The 19,292-nt window shown below is 39.9% G+C and overlaps 1 protein-coding gene across 1 annotated transcript in view; it reads left to right on the top strand.

The window, feature by feature from the left end:
* Window positions 1-294: 294 nt before the first annotated feature.
* The window catches only part of LOC104990119 (RNA-binding motif, single-stranded-interacting protein 3), a 682,427-nt gene continuing 663,429 nt past the window's right edge, over window positions 295-19,292 (top strand). The window contains exon 1 of the mRNA XM_010842053.1: window positions 295-462. Coding sequence (XP_010840355.1) covers window positions 388-462 — 75 coding nt within the window. The 5' untranslated portion in view covers window positions 295-387. The remainder of the gene's footprint in view (window positions 463-19,292) is intronic.

Here is a 19,292-nt window from a genome sequence, read left to right on the forward strand (position 1 = left end):
GACACCCAGGAGACAGGAAGCTGATCTGCAAGATTTCCGAGTTCTGCTAAAAGGACTTTGATTTTTTTTTTCTTCCTTTACAAACGCTGGCAATTGACATCACTACGGACAGCCGGGTAGAGAACAAACTGCCTCCTCCCAAGTGGACCCCAGGCGTGATCTGGGGAGACTGTGTGGGGTTTTTTCCTACGGATCCCCGCCTCTTTCTCTTTTTGGTGTGTTTCTTTTTAAAATTCTTGCTGTGTTGGAACTAGCGAGTGCTGGAAGACTCTCGGAAGCCTCATCAGTCATCGGGACTGTCAGGAATAGTGGTTCCAGGGGAAGCTCGGCCTGGGGCACAGAGCCTGTCATCCAGTTCCCTGCCTCGGAGATAGCGATTCCAGCTACATGGGCAAACGCCTGGATCAGCCACAAATGTACCCCCAGTACACTTACTACTACCCTCATTACCTCCAAACCAAGGTATGGCGTGCCCCACAGCCTGGCAGCAGTGGGGTGTCCTTCTGCACTTGGGGTGGGAAGCAGACAGGCGTGTGAATTACGATTAACCGCCCCCTCCCCTTATCCCCACCAGCTCTTCCTGCTTCTTTGAAATTAGTAACGTAGCAATGGAGTTAATGAAACAGAGAAGGAGATGAGAAGAAAGCAAGCCCAGAACTGGGGCTTCCTCTTTAAGGAGAGATAATAGTTGCACTCGAGTTCCTTTGTTGTTGTTTGGCCATCTCCATGTTCCTGATGCCTGCCGAGCCCTCGGCAGACGGGCAGGGTTGTTAAAAGCAGATCATAACAGTGATGATCGAGCACGACAATGCAGTTTCAGGGGCTTTTCTGGTGAGCTGTTCTTTGTTTATGGCTCTGAAAGGGTTCTTCCTACTGGATAGGACATGCCGGGGTTGGCGGGGGGGACTCAAACTTTTAATCGCTAAGTGTAGAATGAAAGACAGGCGTGGGAAGGTATACAGCAGCGAACTCAAGTCTCAGACGAGTTTGTGTGGGCGCGTTTTTTATTTTCCTATGGCCTCAAATATTTTATTTTATATTGAAGATGGTCAGAATGCCAGAGAGTAAATTTAGGAGCTTCACCGTAGATGTTCTTTACTTTTAGAAGCTTGGTGTTTCTGTGTTGGCTACGATCAGAAGGCCTGGGGCTTGAAAGGGGATGAAATAGAGTGATGATAATTAGACATGAATTGGTTAAATGGTTTAGGCTTTCCGTGTGTGCTCAAGCGATCATGAGGGGGCCAGTGGTAAGCCCACGTCACTGAGCAGTGGGTCGTGCCAACCATGAACTTTATCCTGCAGTTCAGACATGGTAGACTCTCAGGTGTGAAATCACTGCTCCAATTTGTCAATTACATTCGACTTGATTTGGGGGGAGGGGTGGGGATGTTGCTTGTTCCCCCTTGAATGCATGGAGTGTATTTCTTTATGCATGATATTATTTTGCATTGTATTAGCCGTACTCTACTGGGCTCTTTATAATAAATAAACACGCAGGGAGTGAACAAGGCGTGCCTGAGTGATATGAGCTGTCACCGGGTCTGGGTGCCCTGGATAGGGTTTGGTAATCATGCCGTGGTTAACTCTCATTTACTCTCTCTCACCAAACAATGCCGATTTGTAAACCAAAGCAGGCAGCAGACTTTCAGTATTATATTAAAGATTGTTCTTTTTTTCCCTTCCTTCCTTAGTCGCTCTATAATTTGCCCTGCCCCTGCAAGGTCGACTCACACCGCTTTTTGCCTTTGTGAGCCTTTAGTTTGGGCTGCTGCTGAAATAAATAGACCAGCCCTCCTGCTCCATCGGCTGGAGTTTTAACCCTTTAGGGGATTCCTTAAGGAAATGGTAAAGCAAGGACAAGTTACAAACGGGAAATTTATAGTCATTTCTCATCCCCCAAAGAAACAAAAACACACTCAAGGGTTGCATGAAAAATATCCAACATTCCATCCCTTTTAGTCATTTGGCTAAATTTTTCCAAATGTTTCAAAATTCATGCTTTCTTTTTTGGTTCTTATTTTCTACCATGAAGTCTATTCAGAAAAGAAACTTTGCATCAAAATGAATGGAATAAATGGAATGATGGCTTTTTGACTTAGGATTTTTTTTAACCTATTACTAGCAAGAAATAATGTCGGGCACCTTATATTAAAGATACATAGCTACACTGGTGGGAAGTATGTGTGTATGTATGTGTGTGCATGTGTGTTTGGGGTAAAAAGGAAACGTGGGGTGTTGAGGAAAAGAGATCCAGAAAAATAGAGAGGGAGTTAAAAAAAAAAATCTGATTTGGGATCTTCTGCAGTTTAGTGCTGTGTAGACAGGGAGCATCTGGATCTTGTTACTTTCAAGCGAGTCAAAGCCATCAACTTCTAGAACATTTTTAGAGAAGTTAGATCCATTAGGCGACCTCAGCTGATATTTGGGTAATCAGGTCAGGGTGGTAGAGTGTATAAGATCAGTTACTCTGGCTATCATGGTGGTTCATATTGATCATTACATTGTAACATTCTGACAGAGCTGTGAAGTCGTAGAGTATTATTACCCTGGCTCTGAAATGACAGGCATTAATGACATTCCTGGAAGCTGAAGATATGAAAATATGCCCTCTATGGGAATGTGGGCACTCAGGGAGAGGAAGGAATGGTCAGTGTACAATATTTTAAAATATAGGAACTTTCCAACAGAGTGAACACAGTATAATAAAGTCTCATCATGCTGCAGTATAGTGTGAAAATAATTGGGTTATCTTAGTAGCACTTTTTGCTCCTTTTTCGCTTATGTCCCAAAATATAATCTATAGTAATTTTGAAGTAATTTCATGCATCTTAGATTTATTTGGTAAACGTAGGTGGAATTCCATAAAATCCACTGTCCTTCCTGCCTTAGCTTGTAGGTAGAATCCAATTTTAAAATCATTGCTATTTAAAATCACGCTGATACATAAAGAACATTTATGCTTGATAAAATTAGAATTCTATGGTTGACAACCAAATCATATTGTGGCGACACCATGCCTTAAACTATTCTCTAAATGCAGGTGCTTTTAACTCAGGCACAAAAGCCTTTTGCTGACATTAGTTTTGGGTGGAAAATCTTCATGGGATTTTACAGAACTAAAATGTTTATTATTGTATTCATTTAGAAAATGCCAAAATACTGAGCCTTCGTTTTCTACCTGAATATGTATGTCAGATGCAGCTACTATTCTCTTATGATGAAAGAAAATGAAAATGGATTTTGAAATAAATGCATTTGTCTTCCACTTCCTAAAATGCACTTAAAGTTGTAGAAAAAACTTATGATACTTCCCTGCCTATTCTGTTCCACTTCTTACCCTTCACATTAGAGTCAATCTCTTCACTTTGTTGCTTAGAAAAAAAGAAAGCATGAAGATATTTATGCTTTTCTTTCTTTGAATAAATTTCCAGATGCCTAAAATGTTATATTAGAAAAACATGAGTCAATCAAACAAAAGGAAAACCTGTGGCTGACTTGTAGCTTACTCTCCCAGACCTACACTTAAAGTTGTCACTTGTCAATTTTCTTTTTGACCATTTTTTTTCCTACCCAAAGAAGCAATTTCTAAAAAGAACATTACTTTTGTTTAGAAGTAATGAAGAAATCTTGGTGACATGTCACTATATTTAAATAAGAGACGTAACTGGATTTCTAAAAAAAAGTTTCAGGAAACCAAATTTACCGTTGGAAGACCACCCAGAATAATTAAGTTTTAGAGAAAAGAGACCAGAAAATTATTTCTTAGCTGAATGATATGTAATGATGTGTGATTAAGTTGTCTTGTAATATTTCTCAAGGATTTTGTTACACCGTATTTCCAATAGCCAACCTGTTGGTCTTATGATCCAGGGTGAATTTCAGTCTGAATTTGAGGTACTTTGTGGGAGGGTGTTTCTTGGAAGAACAAGTTGAATGGGGCAAACTAAAAAGAGTTAAAACATGGTCACAACCTGGTCAATTGATATTTTGTAGTTGAGAAATAGATATTTCTCTCATATGTGATATTTGGAAGACTTTAGTCATTGTGAAACTTTAAAATTCACACAGGCACAAACAGAAAGTTTGTCTTTTCTTCCTTTCCCACACTTATACCAAATCACTACATTTCTCCTAGTTTAGTGCAGTTTCTCATCAGTCTGCCCGCTGCCTTTGGCCATCTGCTTCCCGAGAAGACCTTGAAGAAAGGGCTTCAGACTGCAGTACCCTGACAAGGGTTCCCTAACTGGTGGGTCTCAGATTCTGCTCAGAGCCTGGTGTGAAGTTGGGGTCAGGTGGAGGAGCAGTTCTCCACCAGCACACTGACTTTAAGCTGAATTTCCAGCCATCTGCAGCTGGACAGCTGCCCAGCTCTGAACGTCTAGCTGGAGCCCAGTTGTGCCATGAAAAGAGCAGACGCTTGAAAGCACAAGGCTCAGCGGGTCGGCAGAGAGAGAGGGAGGCTCCTGTGGGGCCAAGATACTCTTACAGATGTGAATGTACAGATCCTGCAAAAGCAAAACAAAACAACCCTTCTTCACACATTCCTTGCACATGAAAACACAGAAAATCTTGCAGAGGGAGGGAAGGAGTTTAGAATTTCCTTCATACTTCCTGTCCCAGATTTGCATTGATAGTTGGACTTGGTAACTTGCCAGTTACCAACCAGCTTTGTACGTTTCAGGCTTGAAAACTCCCAAGTACTGTTTTCCTTTGAGAGGCTGAAACGTACAAAACTGGTTTTCTGAAAATCTTCCAGCAAAAGAATTTTTAGAAATAACTCCAAAAATTTCTTTCCCTGTAGGAGGGTGATACGATAGTGTGGAACGATGATCCATCGTGTCTCATGTTAGAATGTATACTATTGTAATTGGTTTAAAAAGAATGTGTATTATTGTAATTGGTTTTAAATGAGAGAAACATAGTAAGAAGCTACCCTCCCTTTTCAGTTTTTTTTTTTCCTTTTACTCTTACAAATCTTTGTTACTGTTGAAGTTCTTTTCTCTAATGTAGTCATCATTTTCACAACACTATGTCTAGTGCCTACTAAAAGGAGTAGAAAGGTAAGAAAGTTCATGTTTTTTTTTGTTTTCCGGAATAATCCCAAGCTTAAGAGAAACACCATGTATGTTGCTTTGAACAGTATCTTTCCAACACATTTTCCTTTAACTTTCTCTCAATTTGGAAAAAAGAAAAAACAGAATTTCAACTCAAAAATATTTCCGTGAAGTAATAACATGTAGTTGAATGTTGGAGGTAGAGGCCGTGTGAGGAAGAGGCCGAAGAGAAGGGAGGATGCACGTCATTTCAGGTCTCTCTGGCTCCAGGAATTCTGAAAAGCTTTGTTTTTGTACTAATATGATTTACACAATCCTTTCTGACATTATCAGTCTCTTTGGCAGAGCGAGGGCTCGGTCACAATGATGCCCGTGCCAGATTCTAAGAAAACCAGGCTTTTCCTTTAAAAGAAAATCTTTGGAGTCTTGGACTTCTTATTCAGAGTAAATGGTTGATGTTTATCCAAAATTGGCTTCGAGTACTACATTAAAATTGTGTTTTGTAACAGTCTCATAAGCCACAGCTGTATGTGATTAAATAGTGTAATATCAAAAGCATGTGAAAAGAGACATTTTTATGCTATAGCTGTTCACAGCAAGAGTACAGATGGGGCTGCGGGGAGACGAGAGCAGAAACGCACTTGTGTGTTGCGATAAGTGTGTTGTTGAGGATATGAGTTATGATATGTGTATGGAGGGTACGTGCTGCTATTTTTGGCAGCAGTGGGAAAAATGCTGAACTATTTTGGATGTGATTAAAAATATGCTCTTTGAAAATGGAAACTGACATAAAATACCAACTTTAAATATGGAATGTCATTTCATCCCAAAATGCATAGTTACTGAATGGATCTGAAGGCATTGCAAATGGAAAGATAAAAGTTATTCCTGTGAAGCACACATTCAAAAAGCAAAAGTGAAGAAGTGTTCCTTCTGTTTTGAAATAATAAATACTTTTCTTTTTTTTTTTTTTTTTGCTACTTTTCATCTATGGAACTATTGTAAGAAAACCTGCAGGACATTTATCCCTAAACAAAAGAGTGATAAAAGGATCCTCAACTAGGAGCAATATAGGTGGCAGTGTGATTCTTTTCTAAGATGTTTGAAAATATGAGGTTAGGGTATGAGTATTAATCTTTTGTTGCTGGTGTCAAAAATTACATAGTCACACAAGGAGACACAGCTTTTGCCTCTATTTCTTTAGCAGATATGTTACAGTAAAGAGGCTTTAACTACAAAGTTTCTGAAAAAATGTTTGTTCATGGAAACTTGAATCTCTAGTCTTCTAGAGATTATCAAACTACAGGATTACCAATACTAAAGATTACTAAGTGATCGTTTTCAGGGCCTTGAAAAAGCCCATAGAATTGGCTGTTGATTTTCATATGTCAAACATTCAAAAGCAGTTTGAAAAAGTCAAAAAGAGGGGTGGACCGAGATAAGTTGAATTCTTTTTGGTTTTTAATTTTTCTTTTTAAAGGTGGTGTTGGCAGAGAATTTGTTCACATAACAGTTTTTTCTGTGTGGATTTATTGGTCAGGAAATACATAGAACCTGGAATCATAACTGAAAGCACTTTTGCTGTTCAGAACATCAACCTTTAGTGTACAGCCAACTCTAGAGAACAGAGAATGAATTTTAAGACATTCATCCTGCTTTTCTTTGGGAGAATTCTCTGATTTGTGTGTCAATGAGTTGGTGTCTGGGACAAGTTCCCTGCGATCCCTTCTGGCTTAGTGTCTGTGACTCTTGCTTGGAGATAGATGAGACTGCTTGGATGTGTTAGGGGTATTTAGCAGATGACCTCGGATTTGTGCCACTGATTTTTGTTCAGGTCCTCGGTGCTTTCTACAGAGCAGATCAATTGCTGCTTCGTCGACTCTGGAGACTTGGCACACATAATTATCTGCATCCTTCACTACATCTAAATCCGGAGAACCCAGAGAAACACCCCCATCACCGTCACCCAGGAGTGGGTGGAGAGCAGTTCCCAGGGGTGGGGCCAGGCTACAGGCACTATTTAATCACCATTGTTGGCTTTGTTGTGGTTCAAGTTTTCTTCCTTGAGTGCATAAAATTAGGCCATGTCCAAAGACTTGCTCTCTCCAGGTGTCATAAGAGCTGAATGGTTATGCATGTTTGGCTAAATCCGTTGATCTCATTAAGATCCTGACAGCCCTAGTTTCATGAATGAATCTAGGAGCTCCTGTACATGTGGAAATAACAAGCGATAGATGAAACACTATTTTGACTAGAGTTTGCCAGTCCCTGAATTTCTGAATAGTAGGCTTTAAAGCATGAGGGGAAAATGATTTAGTAATCAGAGTGCATGGTATCATAGGAGAAAAATCATAACTTCTCCAGGACACATAAACAAAAACATTCTCTTTTCCTCTTCGCACTGGGTACCCTTCTGAGTCCTCCCCAAGTCCCTGTGAGCTGAATTAATGAAAGTAAATGGAACCTTGAATTTTGTTTTTATGAATGACTGTGCCATGCTTAACTGCTCAGTCGTATCCGACTCTTCGACCCTCTAGACTGTAGCCCGCCACCCTCCTCTGTCCATGGGGATTCTCCAGGCAAGAATACTGGAGTGAGTAGCCTATCCCTTCTCCAGGGGATCTTCCTGACCCAGAAATTGAACCCAGGTCTCCTGCATTGCAGGCAGATTCTTTATCAGCTGAGCTACCAGGGAAGCCCTTATGAATGACTAAGAAATACCAAAATTAAGCTAGATTACATACACAACTTTGATAATGTTCTTCCCCGTTGTGCAGAAAGTAAGGTAAAACAGAAGAAAACTCAATCTTATGATATTCTAAATAGTGGTGGTAATTGTTTTGGGCAACTAATTTTTAACTTGTTCATGATTGTGCTTTTCCATCATTATGCTGTAGGGTTAAGACATTGGCATGTATTACCAGAGGCAGGGGACCTTTTCCTTGTCTCATCCTTAACTGGTACTTTTCAAGCTGAGTATGGATCACATACAGAATTTAATGAGGATTTGAAAGGATTCGTCCTATTTTTATCTGGGGACTGCTGTCTACTTATCTTAGTCATATTTCTGATGGATGACAATTTAGTGAAAAGGAAAATGGAAGACAGAATGCTAACTATCTGGTTTTCTGGAACTACTTAAGGTTTTTTAAAAGCATTTTTTATGTAGGCAAGTCATATCTGAGGCTATTACTGATGTCTGTATACTCTTAAGTTACCCCTTTCAAAACTTATTCACAGAGATTGGATGGTGGCACCCTGAATATCACTTAGAAATAAGATAACTTGAAATTCAAGAAAATATACTTCTTTTTTCTTCTTCTTTATTTTTTAATTTCTTTTCTTTCCTCCCAAGCAAATAGTCCCAAATGAATTTGAGTGGATGATGTATTTGAAGCAGTGTGCACAAAGATTAGAGGAAAACTGGAGACCATTTTCAAGGATATCATACAAGGAAAACCTATGACATATCCATGATGTTGAATTTCTTCCTGAGAGAAGAGAAAAATACTTTTCCTTTTTTAAGCTTGGTGCTAGTCCCTTGAAGGGTTATGACAGCTCCTGGATTAGCCTTGGTCTTGGCTTTGAGCCCCTGGGTGTCTTGTCAGGCACACCAGTCAAGACTGTGCCTTCAGAAATAAGGATGCTGTGTTGTAATCTGGGTTACAGGGAAATCTGAGAAGAATAAATTTCTGATGTTCTTTTCTCAATTTATTCCAAAAAGTTAACCATTGAATCTAAACTCTATTATCCATGTTAGGAAACAACTGGGCTTGTGTTAGCCATAGGAACATTTCCCTTTCTGGCCAGAAAGGGAAAATTTCTCTGTTTAACTTTGTTGATAAGTTAGAAAAAGATAAGGAAAAAGTGCAAGGGAAGAGGTCAGTGAACAGGGAAGAATTTTGATGTTTTTAAACAATTTTATTGAAGTATATTTGATTACACGTTTGTGTTACTCTCAATTGTATAGCAAAGTGGTTCAGTTATACATAAATATTCTTTTTCACAGTATTTCTCATTATGGTTTATCACAGGATATTAAATATAGTTCCCTGTGCTATACAGTAGGACCTTGTTGTTTATCCATGATCAGGGAAGAATTTTTTTTCCAAGTTTAGCGATATCCTCTAAGAAGGAGAGAGAAGGGTCATTCTAAATTCTTCGTATTCTCTGAACACATTAGGAAGCCCCCACTTCTCAACAGATATATTAAACATATTAAAGCGTACTCACATTCCACATCAAATTAGATTTTTTGCAATAAAATATTGAAAGAGTTTTTGTAGTTTTGCTGCTGAAACTCTCTGGGTATGAGTAAATTATGTGTGCTTGTGAATTTATGTACACTTATCATGTTGCATATGCAGGTGTTCTCACAAAATAGAAAAATCTAATCTACAGATAGATTTTCTTGAGGTACAAAGAAAGAGTATTTTGGCCTCTACTAAATAGAACAATGAATAAAGTTGACAGTGTATTATGCTTTGTAGAAACAATTGTTTGCTAATTCTGGTTTCACAGTTTTCTTTTTTGTTTAGAGGCAAGATATTTTTCTCATCTTGCCAGTGCTTTTGTGGGTCCTTAAAGTGTTCAGAGGATCTGAAAAGCTGGCCGTATCTCTGCCTACTGTGACCTTTCGACATTCAAGATATCTCTGTATTTTAGTAATCCCAAATTTCCAGGGCGGGACATGTGTTTAAACAACACAGTCTATTGGAAAATGTCATTAACATTCTTTGGCTTAAATATGTCACAAGCAGACACATTGCATTGACCCTTGGCAGTGACAGCAATCGAGTGTTCCAGATCTGGGTGCTGGGTCACAGAGTTTTCTTATTATATAGTCGGTGGAATTGTTTATCGATTGGAAAGAAAGAGAGCTTGACTGGTACAGGTGTTTCCACGGGCTCCCAGCTTAGGGTTCAAACAGGAGGCAGGTCCCTGGCACAATAGTTATTTTATGGCATAATCTTTCTAAATAATCATCATCTTTCTTCTGTCTCTAAATAGGATCATGGGATTTTTACATGTATCAAAACGGCCACCTCCTCCTGTTCCCCAAGTCCATGGTCATTCACCCTGAATGACTTCTTTTTAGTTTGCTTCCAGAGCCCCTGTCAGCCCTATGGCATCTCTGTGCCTCTGAAAGCGGACATGCCTGCAGAGATGCGTGCCCCAGTCAGACCCCCCATGACCGCTACAAGTGAGGGGCATCCTGAAGACACTGCTTCTCTAGCCCTAAGCCACATGTGATACTCCCTTCACTTTTATTCTGATTTTTATTTTCAGTAATACAAAACAACAACAACAACAATAAAACGGATCCAGAGCATGGCCTTCTCCCCTCACCTCAGCCAAGAAGGAGTTTTCTCTGGCTCTCCAGCCCCCTGCTGGAGAGCCATGCTCACACCTGAAAACTCCCTCCCCTCCACAATCTTGAAGGACATATTCTCATTATCACCCAATGTTTTGATTCTCCACCGATTATTCATTTTTTCCCCTGGCAATCTAGCCAGAATCTCACCAAATTTCATCAGCAGATTCAACAAATAAGCTTAGATTTCTCTCTCACAAACATAAAACACACACATATTTCTAGAAGCACTAAGAATTGCTACAGTGGTTCTGCTTTTATCTGAGGCTAGATGATCACTGAGAAATCTGGAGGGGCAAATAAGGAGATATATAACTGTTCTTTTCAGGTCTAGTAAATTTTTTTTGCTACCAGTGGATGGCAGAAAGGGATGAGTCTCATCAAAATATGGATGACTAATAACTTTCACTTTCTTTCAAAAATGTAATATCTTCATCTGATCTAATAAGATATATTGAAAATATATTAGGCAAGATAGATATAAATTCTTTGTTCTCCATTATTTGTGATCGAATTTTTTAGAAATATCATTGATAGATTGACTCTAATTTTCCCCCCATTTATTTCATAATTATTGGTTATATCATGGAAATTCTAATGATCCTCAGAGCTTGTACTGATGAAGCTGTCAATGGTATGGTAAAAAAAAAAAATGTCAGTTTCATGATTTTAATTTTACAAGTGATTTATGAGAGGCACCAAGAAAGATAAAACAGAAGAAGAAATAGAAAATAAAAGGCTGAAATTACCAAGCTTTAATTTATTTTTGGAAATTTCTGGAATCTGACTATTTGCCTTTCCAAAGGCAAAGGGTAAGGGCTGTTTGACAAAGAAGTGATAGTTTAGGAAAACTGAAGAACCATCCTTGGGGGAGAAAAACACTTTAATTTGACTATATTAATAGAATTAGACTTGGAGGAGTCATGTAGCTGAGATTTTTGGTGTCTTGTGAAAAAGGGAAAAATCAGTGCTTCTGAGGACAGCTTCGTGCTTTGTTCTGCCCGCACATATTAATGCCCTTGGTAACATACAGCACCTGCTTTTCTTGTTCTGATTTACTCATCACTCATGCCCACGGATGCCCCAGATAAAAGCCTTGTTGATGCTTTGGACTGGATACAAGGGTGTTTTTTAGAAGGATTTCGAAATAAAAGTTTTGCATGTATTTTGGAATTTCTGTATGTAAACCGTTCACATAAAAAATTTCTATCTGCTCAAAAATATAACCATGAGTGAAGTTATGTTGTTCTGTGTAGAAGGGATGTGGCTTTGAGAGGAGTAACCCAACAGCGTAAGTGATAAAACCAGCAAAACTGTATTGGCGTGAGAATCATACAATGCAAAGTGCTGACCACATGCATGATGTTTGAGGGCGGTCGTGTGCCCAGGGATCCATGGAGCCATTGAATTGAAGATATGAATGCAATGATGTTTCAGTGTCCTGGCAATCAGGACATTTGTAGGTTACAGGGTAGGTCCTTTTGAAAGAGTGTCTAGACTTCAACATGGTCATTGAGGTTTAGATCAGTAGAGATCCAAGAAAGATTGGCTGGTACTGTCATTATTATTCATGGTCTGTCTCTTCTGCCAAGTTCCTTGCACTGATTTCTCCATCCTTACTCCCTTTAGGATGTCTGCTTGCAGTGACCTCGTGTTTACACTGCATTCTCTCCGTTTCCCTACCTCTCCCAGATCCTCCTCCCTGGGAAGCTACCCCTTTTCTTTCTGCATCACAGCTTCCAGTGCCCTTGCACGTTACTTTCCCTCTCAGCCCTTTCCCCTCCTCAACTTCTCTGCTATGGATTTGCCTTCCTGGCTCCCGGCCTTTAACTCCTAAACTTCTGCTTCTTTTTGTTCTCTTTCCTCTTGGTTCCCTCTTATCATTTTCATTATTGCTTTCTGTTTTTTGTTGCTGTTGTTGTTTGTTTTTTTCTATTTGTTTCCAAGGTAGAGTTAGATTGGGTTTTGTCTTTGTTTTCTTGCTTGGTTGTAAATTTATTTCTGGCTTCCAAATGTACCTTTGCTCATCAGGATCAGAATTGTATCAGGGTTATTCTGTGAAGCCCCTGAGGACTAGGACCACAGGGTCTTCATCTATGAATGCCCCGCGGGATCCGGCAGAGTGCCTGGTGCAGGCTGAGTGGATGTCCGAAGGATTTTAATACGCGTTAATCCACATCATTCTGTGTGTCTCTGTTGCTGAAGGAAGTAATTTTCAAAACCAGAGATGCTGAATGTTGCATTCACCTCTGCAATGCTTTATGGCAAAAGGCATTTTGTGTACCAGAAGTAAGTCTTCCTAAAGAACCTCTTTTTATTCAATACTTATATCAATTGATGTACCCTACTCCACCTTTTCCCCCTGAAACTTGTGGACCCTGGACTGTTGGCTGGAGATAGGTTGTATACCTAGCTAATGAACATACTGTGGTAGCTAACAGGTGAGCTGAATCAGAAACTAGTAGAATAGATGAGAAGAGAAGGGAAGGGAAAAGCTGCCGCAGTGTTGCTTCCCACGACGCTGGCAAGAACATCAGAACACGTGCCAACTTGGAAGGGCAGACGTGCCTTTCAAAGCCAGTGTAAGTAGCCTAGCCAGTATCTGGAAACTGGGACTGAGTAAAAGCAAGGAGGTCAGGAGTACATGGCAGTGATGGTGGTTTGAGGGAACTGGAAGGCCATTCCTGAACACCTGCCAAGAATATCCACTCATATATGTGGCTTCCTTCCTTGGTTTGGTGGAGAGTTGGATGTATTAGGAGGTGAACTCAGCAGACGCAGCTAGGAGATGGGTTGAGTACTAGGCCCATCTTTTGGTCTATTTTTTTTTCTTATTCAAGACAGATGAGGACATCCCTGGTGGTCCAGTGGTTAATACTCCATACTCTCATCTCAAGGGGCCTGGGTTCGATTCCTCATCAGGAAACTAAGATCCTGCATGCCACCCAGTGTGGCCAAAACAAAACAAAATGAGAGAGATGATCTTGACTGTAATAGTCATCTGTTATGTCCCCATACCATGTAAATATCCACAGGAACATTCTTTTTTTAATTAACATTTTGAAAAGATACTTCAAAGATCAAGTAAGAATGACAAAATTCCTATTTTGGGGAAAAGAAAGCCCTAGTTTCCCTTTACAATTAACCAAGCAGGTATAAGATATGTCTAAAGTAAGGACAGATGATATGAGATGGGATTCGGAGGTCAACTTCAAAGCCTTCCTCATTGAGGAATCTACGGGAACAATAGCCCAGCTGCGGCTGCGAGAACAAACTGTGTTTCTGGTTTGGATGCTTCTTGATTTTTCCAAGTTGTGCTGATTCTCTTATGTTTGTTTGGCGAGAATTTTTTTTTTTTTTTCCTCTCATTCTTTTTTTACGTCAAGGTTCTTATTACCATCTGTTGAAACAGTAGTTTCTATACATGTAATTTCCTCAACATTTGGTAAATTTTTCTATTGCAAAATAATCCTGCCTCATCATATCTAGTGAAACAACTCAAGAAAAATAATGGATATATTAACAGTTTTCTTCTGCACACATCATTCTGTGACGAAATCTCAGAAATAATGTATGGTAATCACAGGGTCATATGTATTCTTTTATAGCTTTCTTTATGTTCATACAAACATACTATCAGATCTGTGGTGTCTGAGATCCGACTGAGCAGGTTATTTTCCTTCCTTTTCAGTGATAGGCATAGTTTGTGCATTCTCCACAGGGCACTAAGCTTGTCTTTTTTTTTATTGTCAGGGCAGTTGTTTCTAACATGTTTGCATCACATTTTACGCAAGTGTTGCCCATCAATGAGCATGGATTTTTTTGCCCCTGTTTTTCCATTCCGAATAATGCTACAATATCTGTACAAGATATTCATTTCAAATCCTGAAAATTAAGTCATTGATCTTCTGAGCAGGGTTGCTTCCTTTTAAACTCTGAAAAAGATTGATATCAGTGCTTAGATTCTTAACCTAGAGTCTGCATCCCGTGGGACTGAGCCACCCCTTTGTGTTGGGCTGAGAAGGTTTATTAAAGTCTACTGCTTTTGGTGAGAAGATGAACCTTCTGACTGATATTTCAGCTGAAAGGGAACCTCTCTCAACTGGCAGAAGCATGAATGTCTCATTTTTTGGTGGCACTCTCACGGGGATCCCAGCAGCGCTTGGGGTCAGCAGGGCTGCCAGCTCGTTGCTTCTTGTCCATCCCGTGAGGTCACTCTTATGTTTCCAGACTGATCTCGTTTGTCTGCTACTCATATTCCAAGTTGAAAGAGCAACAGCAGGTGAGGAGCCCAAATCTTCCTAAGTGGTTAGAATCCCACTGAAGCATTTTGGGACTTGAGCAGAGATTTTTGTCCCCAAGGGCTTGAACGTCAGGATTTTCCTTTTTATGTCATGATCTTGGGAACACTGAAAAATTATAATTTTTGATAGCCTTCATCTACTGGATGGATTTGGTGTTACTTGACCATAAGGGGAAATATCATGGTTTATTAATTGAGCTGGAGAAGCTGACTCTGGAAAACACTAATGAACCTTGGTGAAATCTGATTGTATTTCTTTTCTTCCCGTGTACTTGTCCTGTTTCTCATTGCCAATATCAGTTTTAATTAAAGTTAAAATGTAGATATAAAAAAAGCATAAAACAAAAGTTTACCTGCAGAACATCTCTGCTGGGTTGATAGAGACATATTTACCAACTGAAATCTGTCTGGAAGACAGTAGATCACAAAGCCTCAACTGTTTGCTTTTCCTGTAAAAAAGGTAGATCAAGGACATGCATTTCTAATTACAATTCTCTTTCATGGATTTTTACTTCTTAGAATTTAATTACATCCTACAAAGTTTGATGGCTGAATTCCACATGCTTCTTGGGAAACTCAGGGAGTTTCCTAAACACAGACCTGCAAAAGTGAATTTTTTTTCTCTTATTTTGTGTATGGGATGAGATGGAGAACTTAGTTCAGCACAGGAAGGCAAATTGAACATTATCTCTTTCTACAACTACAGTACTGACCATTTTTTATCCATGCTTAAAAATCAACAGTATACCATACTTCATATATATTTAATGCAGGTAGAAACATTTTAACCAAGTCTGGAAAAAGAATTTAATAATCAGAAATGAAAACAGCACTTTGGTTAGGTGAAAGGACTCTGAGTGGTCTGGGAGGTCTAAGTTTTTGATTCTAGAACTTACTTTAATACCATTTCCCTGAGTTTCCCTTACCTTTTTATATTTCTGTTTCCTGCCATCTCTTCCCATCACAAGAATATTTTAGTTATTTGATAAGAAATGTCTTGACAGTCAGCATTAGACTAGGAGTAATATGTTTCAGGGTTCTGCAAAGAATGCCAATATATTAACATATTATGAAGATGATAAAATATAAATAAGAACCATTAACTCCAAGAGATTGTTATTAGTGATAATGGTAAGATGAGGGGGACTGAGAGGCCTGAAATTGACTTGATCCATGATTATAATGGACCACAAATCCTTATGAGAGTTCAGATCAATGCCTTTCATTGAAACATTTCTCTGTACATCCATTATGTTTCTCCGGCCTCCATCTCTGCCATCAGTTGGACTGAAATCATGTAGAGAGATTTGCTTTCAGTATTTCTCATACTTCTTCCATGAATTATTTTTTATTGTGGTTTTGTTTTGGAAAGCAATGCAGATATTTTTCAGCGCTTCATAGAAAACTCACTGCAGAGTCTGAGATGAATCTATTCAGAAATTGTCTGGTTTTTACATTGCTATATTTCACAATACTTGCACTTTCCCCATTTACATTCCCTGGATGCTTTTTGTCTCCCAAAGTAACTAAATTAGAGGAGGGAGGGGTGCTATTTTCTTCCAGCCAGCTTACAGAGAACCAGCCCCTGCTTTCTGAGAGCTGTAGCTCGTGTTTAGAAACACTTTGAGTGAGCCTGCACTGGCTCTGGGTGTGGTGTTGGGTTTTAACCAGATAATTTTCCAGACTCTTCTTTGTGGAATGAAAGAATTGAGATTTCTTAGTTTCTCCAGTTTATACTGAGTTTTCAGATATCCTCACACTTGCTCACACATAACATTTCTGAACTTAGTTGTGCTTACTTGTTCATCTTCCAACTGTAATAGCTTCTCTCACCTACATCCGCATGCTCAAAACACACGGACCATCTCAAAGGTCTTCCAGCTGAGTGGCCCTCAGTCCTTGCCCAGCATCTGGTAGGTGCTTGATAAGTGTCAGCTAATGGCATGGAAGTTGTTGCATGTCCTGAACTCTGGTAACACTTACTGATAGACAATTTCTGGGCACGGAACCATTTTTCTTTCTTTTGGTATTCACCAAAAAATCAGCCCCCAGGGGAAAGAATCCTTGTCCTCTTCTTCCTCATCCTGCTTTCAGAACCCACAACAGTGACCTGTACGTGGCAATGCTGGTCAGTTTTCCGTGAGGGAGGAACTGATGCTCTCATTCTCAAAACATCCTTTAATTGACGGCACAATCTGCTGAAGAGTTGAATGAAATTGCTCCATATTTATCTGTGCTTCTGCTGAAGTTTTCTTTGTCCCTTTTTAATTTCAAAATAATATTGTACTTTCAATGCCAAAGATACACACAGAACTAGGAAGGAAGTGTAAAGGTGAAACTCTCCTCTATGCGTTTGGCTTTTTTTTGTTGTTGTTCTGTGAAGTATTTGCTTTATTCTTGCTCATTCTCATGTTTACTGTCAAGTCAACATTGACTTAGTTGAAAAACAAGTGTCTGTTTACACCTGCGTCTCCCACACCTCCATGTTTGTTTGGTCTGAAGACTCCTTAGAAGAGAAGGAAATAAGATTTTTCAGTGTTTGTGCATGGTTGAATTGTACCATCTTATAGCCCAGTGCTATACCGGTTTGTTTCATATCTGATAGCTATTAAGGAGGGGTTTGGAACATGGAAGTTCTGAATGTGAAATCCAAGGTGTCAATCAATGCACGTTCATGGAGCGTTTCCTTAGGCTGGCTCTGTATGAGGGGGGCTGCGGTTTGAGATCAGCTGGGACCAGGGACATTTTACTGCAGTGCTTACACCCGGATAAAGGTCTCCTTAAGCACCAGGATACATAGAAGCCGTACATGACTAAAAAATAATTGTGTGCATGTGCAGTTAGGACAAATTGCAAACAAGAAGATACCAAAAGGCCACAAACCAACGCCATTTCTGAGGTTGGAAGCCAAAGCGGGGAGCTGCACATGATGCCCGCACACAGAGCCACTGAGGGGTGGCAGACCCCCCAAGCTGCCTCTGCTGCCCCACTGAGCCTCCGCCCTGTTGTTACCCACCTAAGGACCTGAGCAGGGCAGGGGCATGCGCTCCTGACTCTTGCTTCAGCTCCCTGAAGCCTGGGCCCTTGTGCTCAGTCACTGAGTCATGTCTAACTCTTTGTGACCCCATGAACTGTAGCCTGCTAGGCTCCTCTGTCCATGGCATTTTCCAGGCAAGAATACTAGAGTGGGTTGCCATGCCCTCCTCCAGGGGAGCTTCCCCACCCAGGGATTGAACCCGTGTCTCCCATGTTGCAGGCGGATTCTTTACCATCTGAACCACCAAGGGGTGAGCCTGGGCCCAAGCCCCCTTAAAGCCTTGCCTGAAATTCTCCAATGGCCTCTCATCAATTTCTATTGATTAGAGAGTCTAAGGATCCAGGTCTTGAACAGTTAATTCAAGACAGAAGGAGGTTTATACCATGATTGTTGCTCTTCAGACACTGATCATTTTTTTTTTTTTTTTTAAGAAAACAGAGCTGACACATGGAATAAAACGAGGTAATTAGATGCTAAATTGTGTGGCATTGACTTAAAGAGAAGGGACAAGGGCTGTTTGGGCAAGAAGAGCTATGAAGGGAGAAGAGGCTTTGGGGTCAGTCTGAAGGAGAACAAAGGAATCGGGCATTTGGCTTATTGGCGAAGTTGGGGAAGGATGGGCAGGCATTCCTGCTGGAATTAGAGCAAAGACATAACAGAGGTGTGAGGTATGCCTAGGGGGAGACCACACAGCCAAGAGTCAGACTTTGCTAAAATAAAGAATGGGTGGGAGATGGAATTGGTTGGGTTCCCAGAGCTCAGTACTATTTCAGGCCTTTGAGGGCAGAAAAAAAAAAGCGAACTATTGTTTAATATTTATACAGGGAGTAGATTTATAAGATTCATTCTCAAGACGTAAAGCATAAATGAATGATAGACTTCAAATTCTTTATTTTAAATGTAATTCCCACTTTTTGACTACAGGTATATTTATACATCTTCATTTAGCAAAATTCTACTGTAATTTAAAGTAAAAAGCAAGTAAACAGTCTTATAAAAGTTTGCAACATAATGTTACAAAGGTTTAACATTCTGGAAATAAAATAGGCTCCTACTATTCAATAGGACAAAAAGAAAACAGTCTAATAATAAAAGGGACAAAAACTCACAAATGAGAAAAAAAAAAAAGATATAGCTAACAGGCACGCAAAATTATGTCATTAATAATTGAAGAAATGGTGACCAGTGAGAGAAAATAACAGTGAGAGATTATTTTACAAAAACATTTCTTAATAGCCTGGGTACATTGAGTTACAGGGAGTTAGCTACTCCTAACACTGTTCACTTTCATGCATTGGAGAAGGAAATGGCAACCCACTCCAGTGTTCTTGCCTGGAGAATCCCAGGGATGGCAGAGCCTGGTGGGCTGCCATCTGTGGGGTCGCACAGAGTCGGACACAACTGAAGTGACTTAGCAGCAGCAGCAGCAGCAACACACTGTTCATACTTGGGGGAATATTAACTCATAAGTAACTTTTGGATCTCAGTTTGAAAGGATGTATCAAAAGTTTTAAGAATGTGCAT

The sequence above is a fragment of the Bison bison genome, unplaced genomic scaffold, assembly GCF_000754665.1.
Source record: "Bison bison bison isolate TAMUID 2011002044 unplaced genomic scaffold, Bison_UMD1.0 scf7180017864171, whole genome shotgun sequence".
In the NCBI taxonomy this organism is placed as follows: domain Eukaryota; kingdom Metazoa; phylum Chordata; class Mammalia; order Artiodactyla; family Bovidae; genus Bison; species Bison bison.